The following is a 20131-nucleotide window of genomic DNA, read 5'->3' on the forward strand; positions in this document are numbered from 1 at the left end:
CAAGGTTCCACATGAAAGACTTCTCAGGAAACTTCAAAGCCATAGAATAGAGGGAGATATACTAAGATGGATAGGCAAATGGCTGAAGAACAGAAAGCAGAGAGTGGGCATAAATGGGAAGTTCTCAGACTGGGAGAAAGTGACTAGCGGTGTGCCCCAGGACTTGGTACTTGTGCCAATCTTATTTAATATTTTCATCAATGACCTAGAAGAAGGAACATCCAGTGAGATCATCAAGTTTGTAGACGACACGAAGCTATGCCGGGCAATCATATCGCAGAAGGATAGCGAGGAACTCCAGAGTGACTTGTGTCAATTAGAGAAATGGGCGGAGAAGTGGCAGATGAAGTTTAATGTGGAAAAGTGCAAAGTAATGCATTTAGGCAGAAAGAACAAGGAACACGAGTATAGAATGTCAGGTGCAACTCTTGGTAAGAGCGAACGAGAAAAGGACCTGGGTGTACTGATAGCTAGGACCCTGAAACAGTCGCACAATGCGCGGCAGCGGCAAAGAAAGCAAATAGAATGTTAGGCATGTTAAAGAAAGAAATCACGAGTAGATCGTAGAAAGTTCTAATGCCGCTTTATAGAGCAATGGTCAGACCACACTTGGAATACTGTGTCCAACATTGGTCTCCCAACCTAAAGAAGGATATAAAATTGCTGTAGAGGGTGCAGAGACGAGCAAAGAAGCTAATAAAAGGTATGGAGAACTTGGAATACGAGGAACGACTTAAGAGAGACTGGGATTGTTCTCCCTTGAGAAAATGAGACTGCAAGGGGATATGATCGAGACTTTCAAAATACTGAAAGGAATTGACAAAATAGAGCAAGAAAAAAAAATTATTTACAATGTCCAATGTGACACGGACATGAGGACATGGACTGAAGCTAAGGGGGGACAAGTCCAGGACAAATATCAGGAAGTTCTGTTTCACGCAACGAGTGGTGGACACCTGGAATGCTCTCCCAGAGGAGGTTATTGCGGAATCCACCGTTCTAGGATTTAAAAGCAAACTAGAAATGGAAGCCCAATGGAAGCCCAAGGAAGTCAGAAGGTGAGCTTTCCGGTCTTCTGTATCGGCTGCAATATGTATGACTACCTCCCTTCGGGGACCCAGGCATACATTTGCAATCGATGCATGGAGATGGATAGCTTGAAATATCAGGTAAGACTACTGGAAGGAACAGTGATGGAACTCGAAGACAGAATCCGAGCACAGGAGAAGATTCTAGTGGAGTACAGTCCAAACGACGAGGTCAAGGAACTAGAAATGTTCATAGAGGAAGCTCATCAGCACCACGTAGAGATCCCAGGGCTGGAAAACTGTACTCAGGAAACCGATGTGAGGAGAGAAGACACCCATGCAAACACAGAAGAAACCGAAGACGAGGTAGGAGACAACCGCACACCAGGAGGAATAGTGAGAGCACAGGAAGACATCGCCCCACCCAAAGAACAGGAAAAAATTTCAAGAGTATCATTGGAGGAAGAAGACTGGCCCTACTCCAAGGACGTGGACCAACGCCCCCCAAGGAACTCCCGAATAAAGAAGATGGGGATCATCGTAGGCGACTCCATCATACGACATGTGGACAGCTACACCGCAGGAGGAAGAGAGGACAGAGTCGTCACCTGTCTGCCTGGAGCAAGAGTGAAGGATGTGACCAACAGGATCTCCAGGATCATAGATGGAGCAGGGGGAGAGGACACCGCTGTACTTATCCACGTGGGAACAAATGATGTGAGCGGGCGGAAGTATGACAGGGAAGAGCTGAAGGGCCAGCTCCGCTCTCTCGGAAGACAACTGAAGATCAGGGAGGTGAAGGTGGCCTTCTCTGAGATCCTCCCAGTACCAAGAGCGGATGGAAAGAGACAAGGGGAATTGCAAGTAATCAACGCCTGGATGAGACGATGGTGCGAAGAAGAAGGCTTCGACTTCGTGCGCAACTGGACGGCGTTCTGGGGAAAAAGCAAGTACTACAGAAGGGACGGACTACACCTCAACAAGGAAGGAGCAAGAGTTTTGGCAGGCAACATGAAGAAGGCAATCGAGAAGGCTTTAAACTGAAAGACAGGGGAAATCCGACAGTCGACCACCGGTCGATGGTACGGATAGCAGGATGCCCCGACGAAGAAGCCAAGGACAACTACACCTACACAAGAGAAGACGACCTCACAGCCAATAAGGGAGAAAAAGCAGGAAGGGACAACTCAGACACAGGAGGGGACGACCACACAGCAAACAAAGGTGATAACACAGGAGCAGTAAAGGATACCGTAATTGAAACTACAGGGAAGGCCAAGAGTAGAAGGTCCAAAAAGGTAACACGAAGGGAACTTAGATGTATGTATACGAATGCTAGAAGTCTGGGTAACAAAATGGGGGAACTAGAGACAATAGTAAGACATGACATATTGGATATCATTGGCATAACAGAAACATGGTGGAATGAAGAAAACAAATGGGACACAGTACTACAGGGATACAAACTGTATAGAAGAGATCGAGTAGGGCAGAAAGGTGGAGGTATTGCTCTATATGTTAAGGAGGGAATAGATTCTGTTGAAATGGTTACAACAGAAATGAAAGAGAAGCTTGAATCACTCTGGATCAAAATTCCTGGTCAATATGGCGCAGATACGAAAATTGGCCTTTACTATCGTCCACCAGGACAGGCGGAGGAAACTGACTCAGAAATGATGGAGGAAATCAAACAAGAATGCAAGACAGGCAATGTAATTATATTGGGAGACTTCAATTTCCCAGGGATAGACTGGAAACTAGCAACCTCCAACTGCGGCAAGGAAGCCAAGTTCCTGGAGGTGCTAGGGGATTGCTTCCTGGAACAAATGGTAAAAGAGCCGACAAGAGGCAACGCCACCTTGGACTTGGTCCTAAATGGCCTCACGGGACCGATAACAGAAGTGGAAGTCATAGTTCCACTGGGAACGAGTGATCACAATGTAATCAACTTTAAACTTGACATCGGGAAAGGGAAACATGCCAAAACCTTAACCACCACCTTGAACTTTAAAAAGGGTAAATACGATAGCATGAGAGCCATGGTAGAAAAACGACTCGAGAAGATGGTGGACAAACTTGAAACGGTTGATCAGGCATGGACCCTACTGAAAAATACTATCACAGAAGCACAAGATCTCTACATTACGAGGATTTCCAAAGATCGGAGAACAAAGAGCAAAAGAGAACCGGCATGGCTTACCATACAGGTGAAGGAAGCCATAAAAGAAAAGAAGGACTCTTTCAAAAAATGGAAATGCATAAAGACAACCGAAGCCTGGAACAAACATAAAGATGATCAGAAGAAATGTCACAAGGCGGTGAGGGATGCAAAACAGGAATATGAGGAAAAAATAGCCCAGGAGGCCAAAAACTTCAAGCCCTTCTTTAGATACGTGAAAGGGAAAAAACCTGCAAAAGAGGCAGTGGGACCCCTGGACGACCAGGGAAGAAAAGGGTACATCAAGGAAGATAAACAAATCGCAGACAAACTAAATTCCTTCTTTGCGTCCGTCTTTACGAAGGAGGACACCTCAACAATACCTGAAGCGGAGAAAGTGTTTGCAGGAGAAATAGAAGACAGCCTCACCACAGTTGAAGTGGACTTAGACCAGATATACTATCAGATCGACAAACTTAAAAGTGACAAATCCCCTGGACCGGATGGGATTCATCCGAGAGTCTTAAAGGAATTGAAGTTTGAAATCGGAGAGTTATTGCAAAAACTTGCAAACCTGACAATCAGAACTGGACAGATACCGGACGACTGGAGGATAGCGAACGTCACCCCAATTTTCAAAAAAGGATCGAGAGGGGAACCGGGCAACTATAGACCTGTTAGTCTTACGTCTGTCCCTGGCAAGATGGTTGAAGCACTGATCAAGGATAGCATAGTCCGGCACTTGGACGCATACGACTTGATGAAACCCAGTCAACATGGATTCAGGAAAGGGAAATCATGTTTGACTAATTTACTCCAATTTTTCGAGACCGTGAACAAGCAAATTGATAGTGGGAAGCCGGTGGACATAATATACTTGGACTTCCAGAAAGCGTTCGACAAAGTTCCACACGAAAGACTTCTCAGGAAACTACAAAGTCATGGCATAGAGGGGGATATACAAAGATGGATAGGCAAATGGCTGGAAAACCGAAAGCAGAGAGTGGGCATAAATGGGAAGTTCTCCGACTGGGAGAAAGTGACTAGTGGTGTACCCCAGGGCTCGGTACTTGGGCCGATCCTTTTTAATATTTATATCAATGACCTGGAGGAAGGAACATCCAGTGAGATCATCAAGTTTGCAGACGATACAAAACTATGCCGGGCAATCAGATCGCAGGAGGATAGAGAGAAACTCCAGAGCGACTTGTGTCGGTTAGAAACATGGGCGGAGAAATGGCAGATGAAGTTCAATGTGGAGAAATGCAAGGTAATGCATTTAGGCAATAAAAATAAGGAATATGAGTATACAATGTCAGGTGCAACTCTGGGGAAGAGTGAACAAGAAAAGGACCTGGGTGTACTGATAGATAGGACCCTGAAGCCGTCGGCACAATGCGCGGCAGCGGCAAAGAAGGCAAATAGAATGTTGGGCATGATAAAGAAAGGAATCTCGAGTAGATCAGAGAAAGTTATAATGCCGCTTTATAGGGCAATGGTCAGACCACACTTGGAATACTGTGTCCAACATTGGTCCCCCTACCTAAAGAAGGATATAAAGCTGCTGGAGAGGGTGCAGAGACGAGCAACAAAACTGGTGAAGGGTATGGAGAAACTGGAATACGAGGACAGACTTATAACACTAGGATTGTTCTCCCTTGAGAAAAGGAGACTGCGTGGGGATATGATCGAGACCTTCAAAATACTGAAAGGAATCGACAAAATAGAGCAGAGAAGATTATTTACATTGTCCAATTTGACACGGACTAGAGGACATGTAATGAAGCTGAGGGGGGACAGGTTCAGGACTAATGTCAGGAAGTTCTGCTTTACTCAGAGAGTGGTTGACACCTGGAATGCCCTCCCAGAGGAGATTATGACAGAATCGACCATCCTAGGCTTCAAGAGCAAACTAGATGCATATCTCCTTAAGAGAGGCATATAAGGATTTGATGGACTATAAATTACGCCAGGTGTACACCTGGCAGGGCCTCCGCGTGTGCGGATCGCCGGACTTGATGGACCGAAGGTCTGATCCGGAGAAGGCAGTTCTTATGTTCTTAGATGCACATCTCCTTACGAGAGGCATAGAGGGATATGGGTGACTAAAATTACACCAGGTGTACACCTGGCTGGGCCTCGGTGTGGGCGGATCGCTGGACTTGATGGATCGAAGGTCTGATCCGGGGATGGCAGTTCTTATGTTATGTTGTTATGCCGATAATTGAAATGGATTTTTAGACGTATTCAGAGACTTTTTAGGCCTCTGAATCCCACTGTGTACCCAGAGCTGAAAGGGGCATTTTTGAAGGAGTGGTTAGGGCATGATATGGGCCGACCTAGACTTAGTCGTACTTCAAGGATAATCGAAAGTTTTATGAGGCTGCCCAGAAGGAATTTATATGTTGTGACTTACGCAATCTAAAAACTGGTCTAAGTGCCCAGAAGTTATCCAAAATAACCAGATAACCACTGCAGACAAAAAGTACAGACCCCACATACTCCCCCAGTGATCACTGACCCCCCCCCCCCCACACACACACCGCCATAAAAATCAGAAAAAAACCATACATACCAGCCTCCAGAACATCAGCATTTGGCATAGGAAAGCCTAGTAGAGCTGCACAGAGGTAGCTTAAGTAGTCTGGGGGGTGGGCTAGTGAACCACAGAGAGGAGGATCCAGGCCCATAAGCCACTCTAACCACTGCATTCATGATGGAAAATGTGAGTCCACCAAAAAAAACCCCAAACCCTACTGTACTGCCATACAGGTGGCACATGCAGCCATAAGGACTATTGGGGTTGTAGACAGGTGGGTATAGTAGGTTTGGGGGGGGGGCTCACCATGACATGCAAGAGAGTTGTGGTGAGATGTTTATGTGGCACCCTTTTTGTGAAGTTCACAGCAGTGCCCTGTAAGGTACCCAACTACTCTGTTGCCATGTCTGGGTGGCTAGTCCATCACTTTGCTGGCCCCAATGTCCAAAAGGCGTTCTACGCATATGGCACTTGGACAATTTTTTTGGACGAGAATGTAGTATAAAGACAGACGTACTAGCAGTCTGGACAATCAAATGGCTGGACATAGAGGTAGATGATTTTTGAAAGAAAAAAAAAAAGTGGACGTATTTTTTTGAGAATGGACTTTGGACACTGCTGACTTAGGGTGACTAGTACCCTAGGCTCAAAATGGACTTTGTTTTGATTATGCCCATCCACTTATTGGTACTCCTGGTAGCTGAGGATCCTGGAAGACTCTTCACTATTTTAGATTCCTTGACTTGTGTTACAAGGTTAATTCCTTGTGTCTTTAGCAACTGCACAACACTGGGATGAAAATTCCAACATACTGTGTGCAATGACTCCAACATGTTTGCCTTGGTGGCAACTGCTAGCATGGAATTCAGCACTGTATACCTGTAATTGGGATTATTTTTCCCTGGGTGTATCTCTTTATACTAAGTTATATCTGCCATTTAGATGCCCAGCCTCCTAGTCTCAAAAGATCCTTCTGCAGTTACTCACATTCTTCTGCTATTTTAAAAGCTTTGAATAATTTTGTGTCCTCTTCCAATGTGATCACCTCACTCATTGCTCTTATCTCAAGATCATTTTTGAAGATGTTAAACAGCACAAGTTCCAGCAGAGACCCTTGGGGCATTTCAACATTTATTCTTTTTCATGTGACTATTCTTCATTTCTTCTCTTGCAGCCAATTATTAATCCACAACAAAACACCAATTAAACTTTGGAATTTGTTTCCAGAGAACAAATGGTGAAATCAGTTAGTTTAGCAAGGTTTAGAAATGGTCTGGATAATTTCCTAAAAGAGAAGTCCATAGGCCATTATTGAGGTGGCTTGGAGAAATTCACTGCTTATTCCTATGAAAGCAGCATAAAATTTGTTTTACTACGTGGGATCAAGCTAGGTACTTGAAACCTGGGTTGGCCACTGTTGGAAACAGGATACTGGGCTTGATGAACCTTCAGTTTGTCCCAGTATGACAATTCTTATGTTCATATTCTATGACTTATTTAATTTCGCTCCAGCATCTCATTTTTGCGATGTACGGTTGGATCGCATTGATTGCTTTAACACAGGCGCTTTGCTTATTACCAATTTATATTGTGGCTTGTTTTAACCCTTACAACTCATGGACCCTTGAAGAAGGCGTGTTCTACGAAACACGGACCGTGTCAGGTCCCAGGGTTTGTAAAACAAAGGGTGACAATAGTTACCGCATTTTATATTTGGTTTAATAAACACAGCCTGCATCTTGTACATACTGTCTGCAGTTTTCTCTTTTGTTTTTTATTTAATTTCCTGAACAGTCTTTCAGGACGGACTTTCATTTTCTGAAAATCTAACCACCACTAGATCAATCAGCTCCATTAATCCATGATTGCCATAAAAGTAAAGTAAGACTTGCCTTTGCCAAACATATGCTGACTCATTCCCATTAAGCCACATCTGTATGGTCAGCAATTTTGTTTTAAGAATAACTTCTACCATTTTGCCCCAAAATCAACATCAGGCTGACTGATCTAGTTTCCCAGATTTACCCTACATAACATAAGAGTTGCTATAATGGGACAAATAGAATGTCCATCAAGCCCAATATTCTGTTTGCAACTGTGGCCCATATCCCAAAGAGTAAAACAGATTTTATGTTGCTTATCCTAGGAATAAGCAGTGGATTTTCAAATGTTCATCTTAATAACGGCTTATGGACTTTTCTTTTAGGGAATTTTCCGAACCTTTTTTAAACCCTGCTAAGCTAACTGCTTTCAACACATTCTCTGGCAACAAATTCTAAAGTTTAATTACACATTGAGTGAAGAAATATTTTCTGCAGTTTGTTTTAAATCTAATACTTAGTAGCTTCATTTAGTTCTAGTTTTGGAAAGAGTAAACAAGCGATTCACATCTACCTGTTCCACTCCACTCAGTATTTTATAGACCTCTTTATCATATCTCCCCTGAGCCATCTTCTTCAACCTAGCTGATTTAGCTTTCCCTCACAGGGAAGTTGTCCCATCCACTTTATCATTTTCATCATCTTTCTCTGTACCTTTTCTGCTATATCTTTTATGACATGCAGTGACCAGAGTTGCACACAGTATTCCAGGTTTGGCTGCACCATGGAGCGATTTAAAGGCATTATAACATTTTCATCTTTTGTTTTTTTCATTCCTTTCCTGATAATTCCTAATATTCTATTTGCTTTCTTAGCTGCACTGCACACTGAGCAGAGTATTTCAAAAGTATCATTAACAAGGACACCAGATTCTTTTCCTGGGCAGTTACTCCTAATACTGAACCCTGAATCATGTAGCTACAGTTTGGCTTCCTCTTTCCACATACATCATTTTGCACTTGCCACCTGCCTTTTGATGCCCAATCTCCCAGTCTTGCAAGGTCCTCTTACAATTTAAGAACTATGAACAACTTTGTGTCATCAGCAAATTTAATTATCTCACTAGTTATTCCCACCTCTAAATCATTGATAAATATGTATATTAAAAATCAGCAGTCCCAACACCCTTCTCCACTAAGAATATTGACCATTTAACCTGTTTTCTATCTTTTAACCAGGTCTTAATCCATAATAGGCTATTATCTCCTATTCCATAACTTTCTAATTTCCTCAGAAGTCTCAAATGCCTTTTGAAAATCCAGATACACAACATGGAATGGCTCACCTTTATCCACATGTTTATTCACCCCTTCAAAAAATGTTGTAGATTGGTGAGGCAAGATTTCCCTTGACTAAATCCACGTTGGTTTAGTTTCATTAATTCATGCTTATGTATATGCTCTGTAAATTTTGTTCTTTATAATAGTCTCTACCATTTTACCTGGCACAGATATCAGACTTGCCAGTCTATAATTTTCAGGATCACCTCTGGAACCCTTTTTAAAAATTGGCGTTATGTTAGCCACCCTACAGTCTTCTGGACAATGCTGGATGTTAAAGATAAATTACAGACTACTAACAATAGCTCTGCAAGGTTATGGAACCCTGGAGCTCTTTTAAAAACTTGATGTTATATTGGCTACTTTCCAGATCTCAGGTACAGTAGCCATTTTTAATGACAGCTCAGGGATTGCTAACAATAGGTTAATAAAACCCTGTTCCAGTCCTCAAGACACATCCAGCCAGTCGGGTTTTTAGGATACTCACAATGAATATGCTTGAGATAGATTTGCATATTATTGAGATACTGCATGCTAATTTCTCTGAAGCATATTCATTGTGGGTATCCTGTAAACCTGACTGGCTGGATGTGTCCTGAGGACTGGGTTGAGAACCCCTAGGTTAATATGATGATTTGTTACTCTTTAGTTTGTCCATTTTCCTTCATCACTCAGCGGGCCCTGCTGCTACTACTAATGTTTCACACACACACAGCCCACATTCACCAGACTTTATCACCTCACCTGCTGCTGGGATTGTTGCTCCTCTATGAAATGGGAGTTGGCCACCTGCAGCTCCTGATCTAGACGGCTGTATTTATCTACCCTGGAGGAGTTCCAGCTTGGGCCTGTGCTCTCTCCTAGCAGTGCCTAAATAAAGTGAAACGGGAAAAAGAGAATATGGTCAAAAATGGAGAGGAACTCAATTACAGCAAATGCATTCATGTGGGGAAGGATGTCGTAATAAAGAGGTTGGACTCGTCAAGGGAGGGAAACCAAAAAGCAAGTGCTGCTCCTTAAATTCTGCAGGCTATTTCACTGGCAAGAGCATCACATACGTGAAATGATCTGGTACTAGGACACTCAAAACACAGCTTCATTCTTTATATTTTTAAAAAAGAATTGAACTTACAACTGGCCTCAATCTTTCACATTATGTCAAGCGCACTAGAGTTTTCTCTGCCTTTCCATGACACTTTGCTACCTGCATGGCTTCTGAGTTCTGAGGGACATATTGGGTTTGGGGGATTATGCTGGGACACCCTTGTTACCTTTTGGGGACATTATCTCTGGTATTTTAATAACCTTCCTATAATAGACACTAGCTAGTTTGAAACTTATGACTTGGAATGTAGCAGGCGTTCACTCCCCTATTAAATGAAAAAAAAAAAAAATAAAAAAAAATATATATATATATATATATATATAGGCCTATTTAAAGTCTTCAGATATAGCATACCTGCAAGAAAGCCAACTCAATACCAAGGAACATAGTAATCTTCAGTGAGAATGGGTAGGGCAGGTGTATTTTTCCACTTATAATTCTAAGCAACGGGGGGTAGCTATCCTAATCCACAAAAACATCCCTTTCCCTCTACATAAGCAGATTCGGGACCCGTAGGGTAGATTCATATTAGTAACAGGAGCCAGTCCTTCTTGCTTAGTAATGTGTAAGCACCAAATGTTTATAACCATAAATATTTCACTACTTTATTCACCCATTTTTCCAGTTTCTTGGGATATGCTGTCAGATTGGGTGGAGACTAATACTGTAGCTGATTCAGGCCTAGATTATAAACCACCGAAATCCCCATCCAAGGGTTTACAAAACAGGGGTAGCCCCTTTTCTTACACAAGAACTGCAGCTACTAGATGTCTGATGTACCCTGCACCCAGATGACCTCTCACCCCCATAATAGGTACTACCAATTGGATTATATTCTAACTTCTGATTCCCTATTTGCTAGTCATCATTTGTCAGTGATTAGCCTAATGGTTAGTGCAGCAGCCTGAGAACCTGGGAAACTAGGTTTATTCCCACTACAGCTCCTTGCTACTCTGGGCAAGTCACTTAATAATAATAATAACTTTATTTTTGTATACCGCTATACCACAAACAGTTCAAAGCGGTTTACAGAGGAAGAGACTGTACATATACAGCGAAGATACAAAGAGTAATTGTCAAGTGTATTGGTAACTAGTTTTCAATTACAAGGAGGGACAGGAAAAGGAGGGGAGACAGTTAGAGTTTGGTAGTCTGGCCGGGAGGGAAAGGGTTAAAGAAATTTATCAAAGAGGTATGATTTGAGAGATTTCCTGAACCAGATACAAAATAAGTATCTGTATATAAATATGTAAACTGCTTCGACTGTAACCACAGAAAGGCAGCGTATCAAATCCAATTCCGTCCCTTTCAAATGAGAAAAAAGAATTTAGATGCCGGTTCAGTGGCCATGTCAAGCAGTGGACTTGGGTTGGATTAGCAGGCCAGATTTCTGCTTATTGGGAGCCACAGATGTGTTTACAGTGTTTATAGAAGGAAGTTCTACTAACTGAGCAACATCTAGTTTATGGTTCTTGATTGCAAGATTCTTCAGAGAACTACCCTATTCAGAGGAGTCACTGCAGTGCCTGGGTTGAACTGGAATATATAGGAAACGGGAGGAGAGGGGGACACAAGTGGATACGAAAGCTGACTTGTGAGAGCTATAACCCAATAAAACCCTGTTCCAGTTGAGATGAAAAACTGATGTGCAAAATTCCTGTTTCTTTTCATGGGGAATGTTTGGGAACTGGGCTCTCTCAAAGGTGCATAATAACAACTGAAGTTATTTTCAAAGGTCAAATAGACCTACAAAAAAGAATGATCTTACTGCATCATCTGAACTATGAAAAGGGTCAAAGCCAAGGTTGCCAATTCATAAAGAAATTATTTACCGACAATTTGCCCAATTTTGATGGCAACCTAGCCTACTTTATGGACAAGAGTACATAATGTGAATGCCCTCAAATCACCAAAACAAAGCTCCAAGAGATACAGCAGCCACAGAATGGCGCTACATTACATCCCATGTTCTCACTGGAAACTTGTTTCTGTATGGTGAGGTTGGTACAGGTACCTCCTACTGACAAGAGAACTCATTGCTACATGCACAATAGTGTAACATACAGGTCTAAACAAAACACTGACTCGTTAAAGTATTCAGGCATTGTTTTTTTATGACTTATCAGTAAATTTACTGATAGTTGTTGACTTAGATCGACACCATCTTAAGGAAACAAATAAGTCAGAGAATGAAGCGGAGCTCACCTGTCGGTTTTTTCTTTCAGCCAATGCCTGCACTGTTGGATTTGTCATCTGGTCTTTCATTTCCTGGTTGTTCACACACAAAGAAATTATACAGTTATATGATATGAAGTTATAGAGATGTTAGGAATTTACTTTTTTATGATAAACCATTTTATACTTTGAAATGTTTTGTTAATGACATTTTTATACTCTTTTCATCTTACAAATAAGACCTCATGGAAACCAGGCATCAAGGGATGTTCTGAAATAGAGAATGACATGGGAGAAAAAATTTGTCCACGTCCCCACAAGTTCGGCCCCATCCCTACCAGCTCGGTCCCCTTCCCGTCCCCACAAGCCTTGAATAGTTAGGATTTTATATTGAACTTATTTTATTAAAGTATAAAAAGAAACAATATTCTATACAATTGTCATTTTATAAATCACAAATAATAAAGAGCAAGGATCAACAAAACCCGTCTCCCCTCTCCTCCCCCTCACAAATATCCCCTCCACTATAGAGAAAACTAGTCAAATTATTACAGAATGCTATATAGAAAAATCAAGCTAACAGAATACTTCAGTCATATATGGCAGAAATAGTGTTAAGGGGAGTGCAACTAGGGCAGCTAGTCAGAGAGAGCTCTAAGCCAGCTAGAAGATAAAGAAGCACAGCCTGGGCTTTGCAGTCCCCAGTTATGTCTAACACCAGCTCTAGCAGGATTCATATTTAAAATCTGATATATTCTAACCACAAAATAGAAAATAAAATTATTTTTCTACCTTTTATTGTCTCATCATTTTATTCTTGCTGGTCTCAGGCATTGGTCTGTTTTCTTTTGTTTTCTCTTAACTCACTTGTAAGGGTCTCCTGACCATTTGACATTTCTTCTATCTCTGTGTATGTATTGTTCTCCATGTTCAGCATCTCCCTTCTCCATGTCTCCTATATGTCCCTTTCTAGTATTTCTTCTGTGTCCATCTTCTTGCCTTCATCATCTTTCCATTCTATGATCCCCACCTCCCAGTGTACAATATCACTCCTCTATATCCCCCTGTCCAGCCTCTTCCTTCCTTCCTTCTCCCCCATGTCTAGTCATCTTCTCTGTGTCCATTTACTACCCCCATGCACCATTCCCCTTTTTGTTCCTGTTCCTATGTTCCCATCCATGCCCACCATCTCCTCTCTTTATAAAACCTTTTCATCTTAATAACATTCAAATTAATTTGGTTCCCTCGGTTAAAATCCTTGGTATTTTGATTGACGAGAAGCTTTCGTACCATGATCATATTTCCCTCATAGTTAAAAACTGTTTTTATAAATTTCGTCAAATTAGGTCAATTTCCAAATTTCTTACCACATCATCTTTGAAAATATTAATCCATTCTTTTATAATATCAAAAATTGATTATTGTAACGCCTTATTTCTAAATATTACTAATAAGGAAAAAAGGAGACTACAGATAATTCAGAATACAGCCGTAAAATTGATTTATAATGCAAAAAAGTTTGACCATGTTTCCCCTCTCTTGAAAGATGCGCATTGGTTACCTATCGGTCATAGGATCATGTTTAAAATATTGTTTCTTATTTTTAAAACATTAGCATCTAATGAACCACAGTTCATTTCTAAATTACTGATTCCTTATAAACCAAAACGCTCCCTGCGATCATCTGAACAAAATCTCCTTTCGGTACCATCATTAAAGATTATCGGGACCAGAAGATTAGATATTTTCACAGTTATGGGCCCTCAATGGTGGAATACTCTGCCTCAGTATATTCGATCGGAACCAGATATTGTAAAATTTAAAACACTTTTAAAGACCTATTTATTTAAAGATGCCTATGATTTTTAGAATCAGTTTTTTTCAACTAATTTAAAATTTATTTCTTACATGGTGCTTTGGTTTTATAACTCCCTTCCTATTGTTTTTTCCCTTTTTAACTAAACCCTAATATTGTAACTTTTATCCCTATTCCTCAAACTCATGTATGTATTGTTTTAAATTTGTAATTTAAATTTATTATGTTAGTTTCTTCTATCTAAATTGTAATATGTACATCGCCTAGAATTTGTAATAGGCGATTCATCAAAAATTGAATAAACTTGAAACTTATCTCCTTGTGTCCAGTTTCTCCCCTCTCTTACTCCCTTACACTAATGTGTCTCTCACACTCTCTCTTTGCTCCCCCCCTCCACTATGTTCAATATTTCACTCACTCTTCCTTCATCCTCTTGGTTCATTCCTTCATCCCCTTGGTTCAGCTTTTCTCTTTCTTCTCTTCCTCCCTGCAGGTCCTGCACCTTTCTCCCTTCCCTCCAGCTCCACTCCACTCACATAGGCCCAGTACCTGTTTCCTTTCTACCCTCAATTCCCAGACCCAGTAACTGTCACCCTTCCATTCAGCTCCAGCCCAGACCCAGAAACTGTCCCTCCAGACCCAACCCCAGTAACTGTCACCCTTCCCTTCAGCAGTCCAAGCAAACCCCTCCCTCCCTAACGCACATCCAACAGCACTTGCCCCTCCCTCCCAAACACCAGCAGGAAAAAAAAAAAAAATAAATAAATCTCATGTTAAATCATGTTTATCTACATGTTCCACAATTTTATTTTTTTAATAATTGTTTCCACTATTTTTCCCAGCACTAAGATCGGGTTTACTGGTCTGTAATTTCCCAGATCTCCCCTGGAACCCTTTTTAAAAATCAGCGTAACATTGACCACCTTCCAATCTTCAGGTACTACAGATGATTTTAAAGACAGGTTACAGATCACTAACATATCAAAGATTTCATGTTTTGAATTCTTTCAGTACCCTGGGATGTATAACATCTGTTCCAGGTGATTTTATCACACTTTAACTTATCGATTTGGCTTAGTACATATTCTAGGTTCACCAAGATTTCTTTCAATTCCTCCACCTTATCACCCTTGAAAACCATTTCTGGTTCAGGAAAATATCTTGCATCTTCTTCCATAAAAACTGAAGCAAATAATTCATTTGATCTCTCCGCTAAGGCCTTATCCTCCCTGAGTGCACCTTTTTCTCCTTGATCATCTAACAGTCCCACAGATTTTTTTGCTTTTGATGTACCTAAAAGACATTGTTACTATGAGTTTTTGCCTCTTTGGCAAGTTGTTCTTCATATTTAGCTTTTTTTTTTATCAATACTTTGCATCTAACTTGCCAGTGCTTATGTTTTCTTCTCATTTTCTTCATTAGGATCCTTTTTCCATTCTCTAAAGGATATTTTTTTGGCTGCAATAGCCTCTTTCACTTCACCTTTTAACCACGCCGGCTCTCATTTTCTCTTCTTTCCATCTTTTTTAATACGTGGAATACATCTGGTCTGGCCTTCCACGATGGCATTTTTAAACAACATCCACACCTAGTTTATACATCTGGCCTTTGCCACAGACCCTTTTAGCTTCTTTTTAACCATTTTCCTCATTTTATCGTAGTCGCCTTTGCGAAAATTAAATGCTGCTACAATAGATTTCTTTAGCGATGTCACTCCAGTTATCAGCTCAAATTTGATCATGTTATGATCACTTTTTTCCAGCAGGTCCAATACAGTTATCTCCTGTACTATGTCCTGCATTCCACTAAGGACCCAGAATTTCAGTTACAGTGCCAAAACTAGCCCCAAATCCTTTTTTTGCGCAATTTTGTTTTCAACTAAAAGTTAATTTGAATTTACAATCATGTTTTCAGTTTTGGTCAAAAATTACTGTTTTCAGTTGAAGTTGAAAATTTATACTTGTTGTATTCCTTCTGTTCCTTCCCTCCCTCCCCCCATGAACAGAAGTTGCCCTCCCTCTCAGAATACCCATCCCTCCGAAGTGCCTCCCATCCACCTGTAGGTTCCCAGGCAGGTTTGACAGATACCTTTTAAAATCTTGCCCGTTTACCTTGAAAAAAATAGTCCGAAAACAGCTCAATGTGTATCTTGTATTTCTTCATATTCCCAAGAGTAAGTAAGATAAAAAATACCATAAACAACTATAATAAGTCATATCTGAAAATTAAGCTTTAGTTCATTATATTGATAAAGGACCTACTGAATGCAGGGGATGATAGCCAACTTCAAAATCATAAGTGGTTCTTCACCAACATTAATGCATTCGAATAATCACAAATGGTACTGTGGGCAAACCAGACAAAAATCAGAAACCAACCCAAAAGACGTTACTGTTCACAATTTCCCACAACCAACCTTTGAAAGCAGCCCAATTGGGCAAGAAAACCACAGACCTGGCAACAGTGCCTGCCAGGCCTACCTTACAATCCCTAGTGGTCTATTGATATAGTTGGGGAAGAAGTGATTTCCAATCACTCCTGCCAAAGCCAATTCTATTCTCAAAATGGCTGCCGCAACCTGGGAGGAAAGGGCTATTCTCTGCACTTTTACTTTTTGTAATGCGATTCCAAATAATGCAGTTAAGATCTTCCATAGCAATTTATATGATAGAGTGCTCAAAATAAATGCTTTTTATACAAATATTTAGCAGGAATTGATATCCATTTGATAAATTTGATAAACTCCTTAAGGATTAGGCTCTCTGTGGAGATAGGCCATCAGCAGTCACTCCGAGTGTGGTGTGAAGTCAGTCATTGTAAAAGCAATGTAGCTTTTAGTTTGTGTTTTCATTAGCTGCAGTCTGTGTGAAGAGGCTATTTTGCTTGGAGGTAAAATACAGTCCTTCATTTTTTAAAATTATTATATTAATTCTGGCTTCAATGCTATTTGGGTGATCCTAAAGAATTTCCAGGCTCTGTTGGCTATGATGAAAATGCAATGCTTTTGTTAAACTAGTGATGTACAGAAGCTAGATCTCTTCCTCTCCTCCACCCCAATAATTCTCTCTCCCTCCATGTGTAGCATTTTTCCTCCCCTTCCATCCCCCTGCGCAGTACATTTCCTCCCTTCCCTCCCATTCCCCTGTGCAGCAGCACCCCACCAATTCTCCCACTGTGAGACCTGACATACCTCAGAGGCCTCCTAAAGCAGCAGCGGCATCGTTCTGAATGGGCTACTCGCGGCCTGCCCTGCTAGGGCTTCCCTCTGCCGCATCATCAGCGACGTGGCAGAAGGAAGGCCCCCCTCCCGCAGAGTTCCTGTTCAGAGCAATGCTGCTGCTGACCGTCCACCACCACCACATCCACCACTGCCACTTTAAGAGGTCTCAGAAGTATACAGGTCTCACCAGGGAGGGGGGGGGTGTCTGTCATTTTTTAGTGCCAGTCACAGCGATAACAGCTCTGACGCTCATAGAAATTCTATGAGCATCGGAGCTGTTACGGCTGTGGCTAAAAACCATGCTATGGTTTTGTTAAAAAAGGGGGAGAGTAAAACAGGACACATTCATATCAGATAATAGGCAAGAAGCAGAGAAGGGGAAACTACGTACAGATAGAATTGCCATAGAGTGGGCTCAGTGTACTCAGGATGCTGCACGGTTAGCAGTCAATTATCGCCAAAAGCTCTAGAGAACAAAAAAGGTTTTCAGGGCTGTTTTCAGATAGTTCTAATCTGATGTCAGCTGGGAGGGAGATTCAGAAAACAGGAGAAATAGAGCACAAGGCATATTTTCTAGTAGTATCCAATCTAGCAACTCACACTGAAGTGATATGTAAACAGCAATCACTAAGTGATTGCAAAAACCTTAGAGGCTTTATAATAGAATAACTACAGCCACAGGACAATCTCTAAGGGTTTCTGCCAGGTACGGTGACCTGGATTGGCCACTGTTGGAAACAGGAGACTGGGCTAGATAGACCACTGGTCAGACCCAGTATGGCTGTTCTTATGATAAAGCCATGTTTTTAATACTTATACTTAACACATTACAATATAGCACAGTTACTTACCGTAACAGGTGTTATCCAGGGACAGCAGGCAGATATTCTTGACTGATGGGTGACGGCACCGACGGAGCCCCGGTACGGACAATTTTAGAGTGATTGCACTCTAAGAACTTGGAAAGTTCTGGTAGGCCGCACCGCGCATGCGCGAGTGCCTTCCCGCCCGACAGACGCGCGCGGTCCCCAGTTAGGATAAGCCAGCTAAGAAGCCAACCCGGGGAGGTGGGAGGGACGCAAGAATATCTGCCTGCTGTCCCTGGATAACACCTGTTACGGTAAGTAACTGTGCTTTATCCCAGGACAAGCAGGCAGCATATTATTGACTGATGGGTGACCTCCAAGCTAACAAAAAGAGGGATGGAGGGAAGGTTGGCCATTAGGAAAACAAATTTTGCAAAACAGATTGGCCGAAGTGTCCATCCCGTCTGGAGAAGGTATCCAGACAATAATGAGATGTAAAAGTATGAACTGAGGACCAAGTGGCAGCCTTGCAGATTTCCTCAATAGGAGTGGAACGGAGGAAAGCTACAGATGCTGCCATAGCTCGGACTCTATGGGCCGTGACAGAACCTTCCAGTGTCAGTCCGGTCTGAGCATAACAAAAGGAAATGCACGCTGCTAGCCAATTAGACAACGTACGTTTCGAAACAGGATGTCCCAAGTTATTCGGATCAAAGGACAGAAAGAGTTGGGGAACTGATCTGTGGGGTTTAGTACGCTCTAGATAGTAAGCTAGAGCTCTCTTACAATCCAAAGTATGTAGAGCCTGTTCCCCAGAATGAGAATGAGGTTTCGGAAAGAAGACAGGTAGAACAATGGATTGGTTGAGATGGAATTCAGAGACAACCTTAGGGAGAAACTTTGGATGTGTACGCAGAACCACCTTATCATGATGAAAGACTGTAAAAGGTGGATCTGCGACTAGTGCATGTAGCTCACTGAACCTCCTGGCAGAGGTAATGGCAATAAGGAAAAGTACCTTCCAAGTGAGAAACTTGAAAGGAGAAGTAGCCAAAGGTTCAAAAGGAGGCTTCATTAAGGCGGAAAGAACCACATTGATATCCCAGATAACAGGAGGGGCTTTAAGAGGTGGTTTCACATTGAAAAGACCCCGCATGAACCTGGATACCAGGGGATGAGCTGAGAGGAGTTTTCCATGGACTGGCTCATGAAAAGCCGCAATAGCACTGAGGTGGACTCTGATTGAAGTGGACTTGAGGCCAGAGTCGGACAAAGAAAGAAGATAATCCAACAAGGTCTCCACTGCAAGAGAAGTGGGATTATGATGATGGAGAAGACACCAGGAAGAAAAACGTGTCCACTTCTGACGGTAACATTGCAGAGTGGCCGGTTTCCTGGAGGCATCCAGAATTGAACGAACAAGCTGAGACAAACACGTATCATGAGAAGTCAGTCCGAGAGATACCAAGCTGTCAGGTGTAGAGACTGGAGGTTGGGATGTAGAAGGGTCTCCTGATGCTGTGTAAGCAGAGAAGGATACAGTGGAAGAAGAAAAGGTTCCCTGGAACTGAGTTGAAGTAGAAGGGAGAACCAATGCTGCCTGGGCCACCTCGGAGCAATCAGAATCATGGTGGCTCGTTCCCTCTTGAGCTTGAACAAGGTTCTCAACATGAGAGGCAGAGGAGGGAAAGCATACAGGAACAGATTTGACCAGTCGAAGAGAAATGCATCCGCTGCCAGACGGTGAGGAGAGTAGAGTCTGGAGCAGAATAGGGGCAGCTGGTGATTGTGAGGAGCTGCAAAGAGGTCTATCTGAGGAGTGCCCCATTGAGCGAAGATGGATTGTAGAGTGAAAGGATCGATTGTCCACTCGTGAGGCTGGAGAATTCTGCTGAGCTTGTCCGCTAAGGAATTCTTTTCTCCCTGAATGTAAATAGCTTTCAGGAATAGATGGTGATTTATGGCCCAAGTCCAGATCTTCTGGGCTTCTTGGCACAAGAGGCGAGAGCCCGTTCCACCCTGCTTGTTGATGTAATACATCGCAACTTGATTGTCTGTGCACAGCAGAAGAACTTGAGGGAAGAGAAGATGTTGGAAAGCCTTGAGGGCATAAAACATTGCTCT

The 20131-nt window shown here is 42.1% G+C and overlaps 1 protein-coding gene across 1 annotated transcript in view; it reads right to left on the bottom strand.

Annotated features, from left to right (window-relative positions):
- Positions 1-20131, bottom strand: part of STX6 (syntaxin 6) — a 58242-nt gene that overhangs the window by 19516 nt on the left and 18595 nt on the right. The window contains exons 4-5 of the mRNA XM_033916763.1: positions 12196-12258; positions 9630-9755 (exon numbers count right to left, since the gene is read on the bottom strand). Coding sequence (XP_033772654.1) covers positions 9630-9755; positions 12196-12258 — 189 coding nt within the window. The remainder of the gene's footprint in view (positions 1-9629; positions 9756-12195; positions 12259-20131) is intronic.

Source organism: Geotrypetes seraphini, chromosome 12 (assembly GCF_902459505.1).
Source record: "Geotrypetes seraphini chromosome 12, aGeoSer1.1, whole genome shotgun sequence".
Lineage (NCBI taxonomy): Eukaryota > Metazoa > Chordata > Amphibia > Gymnophiona > Dermophiidae > Geotrypetes > Geotrypetes seraphini.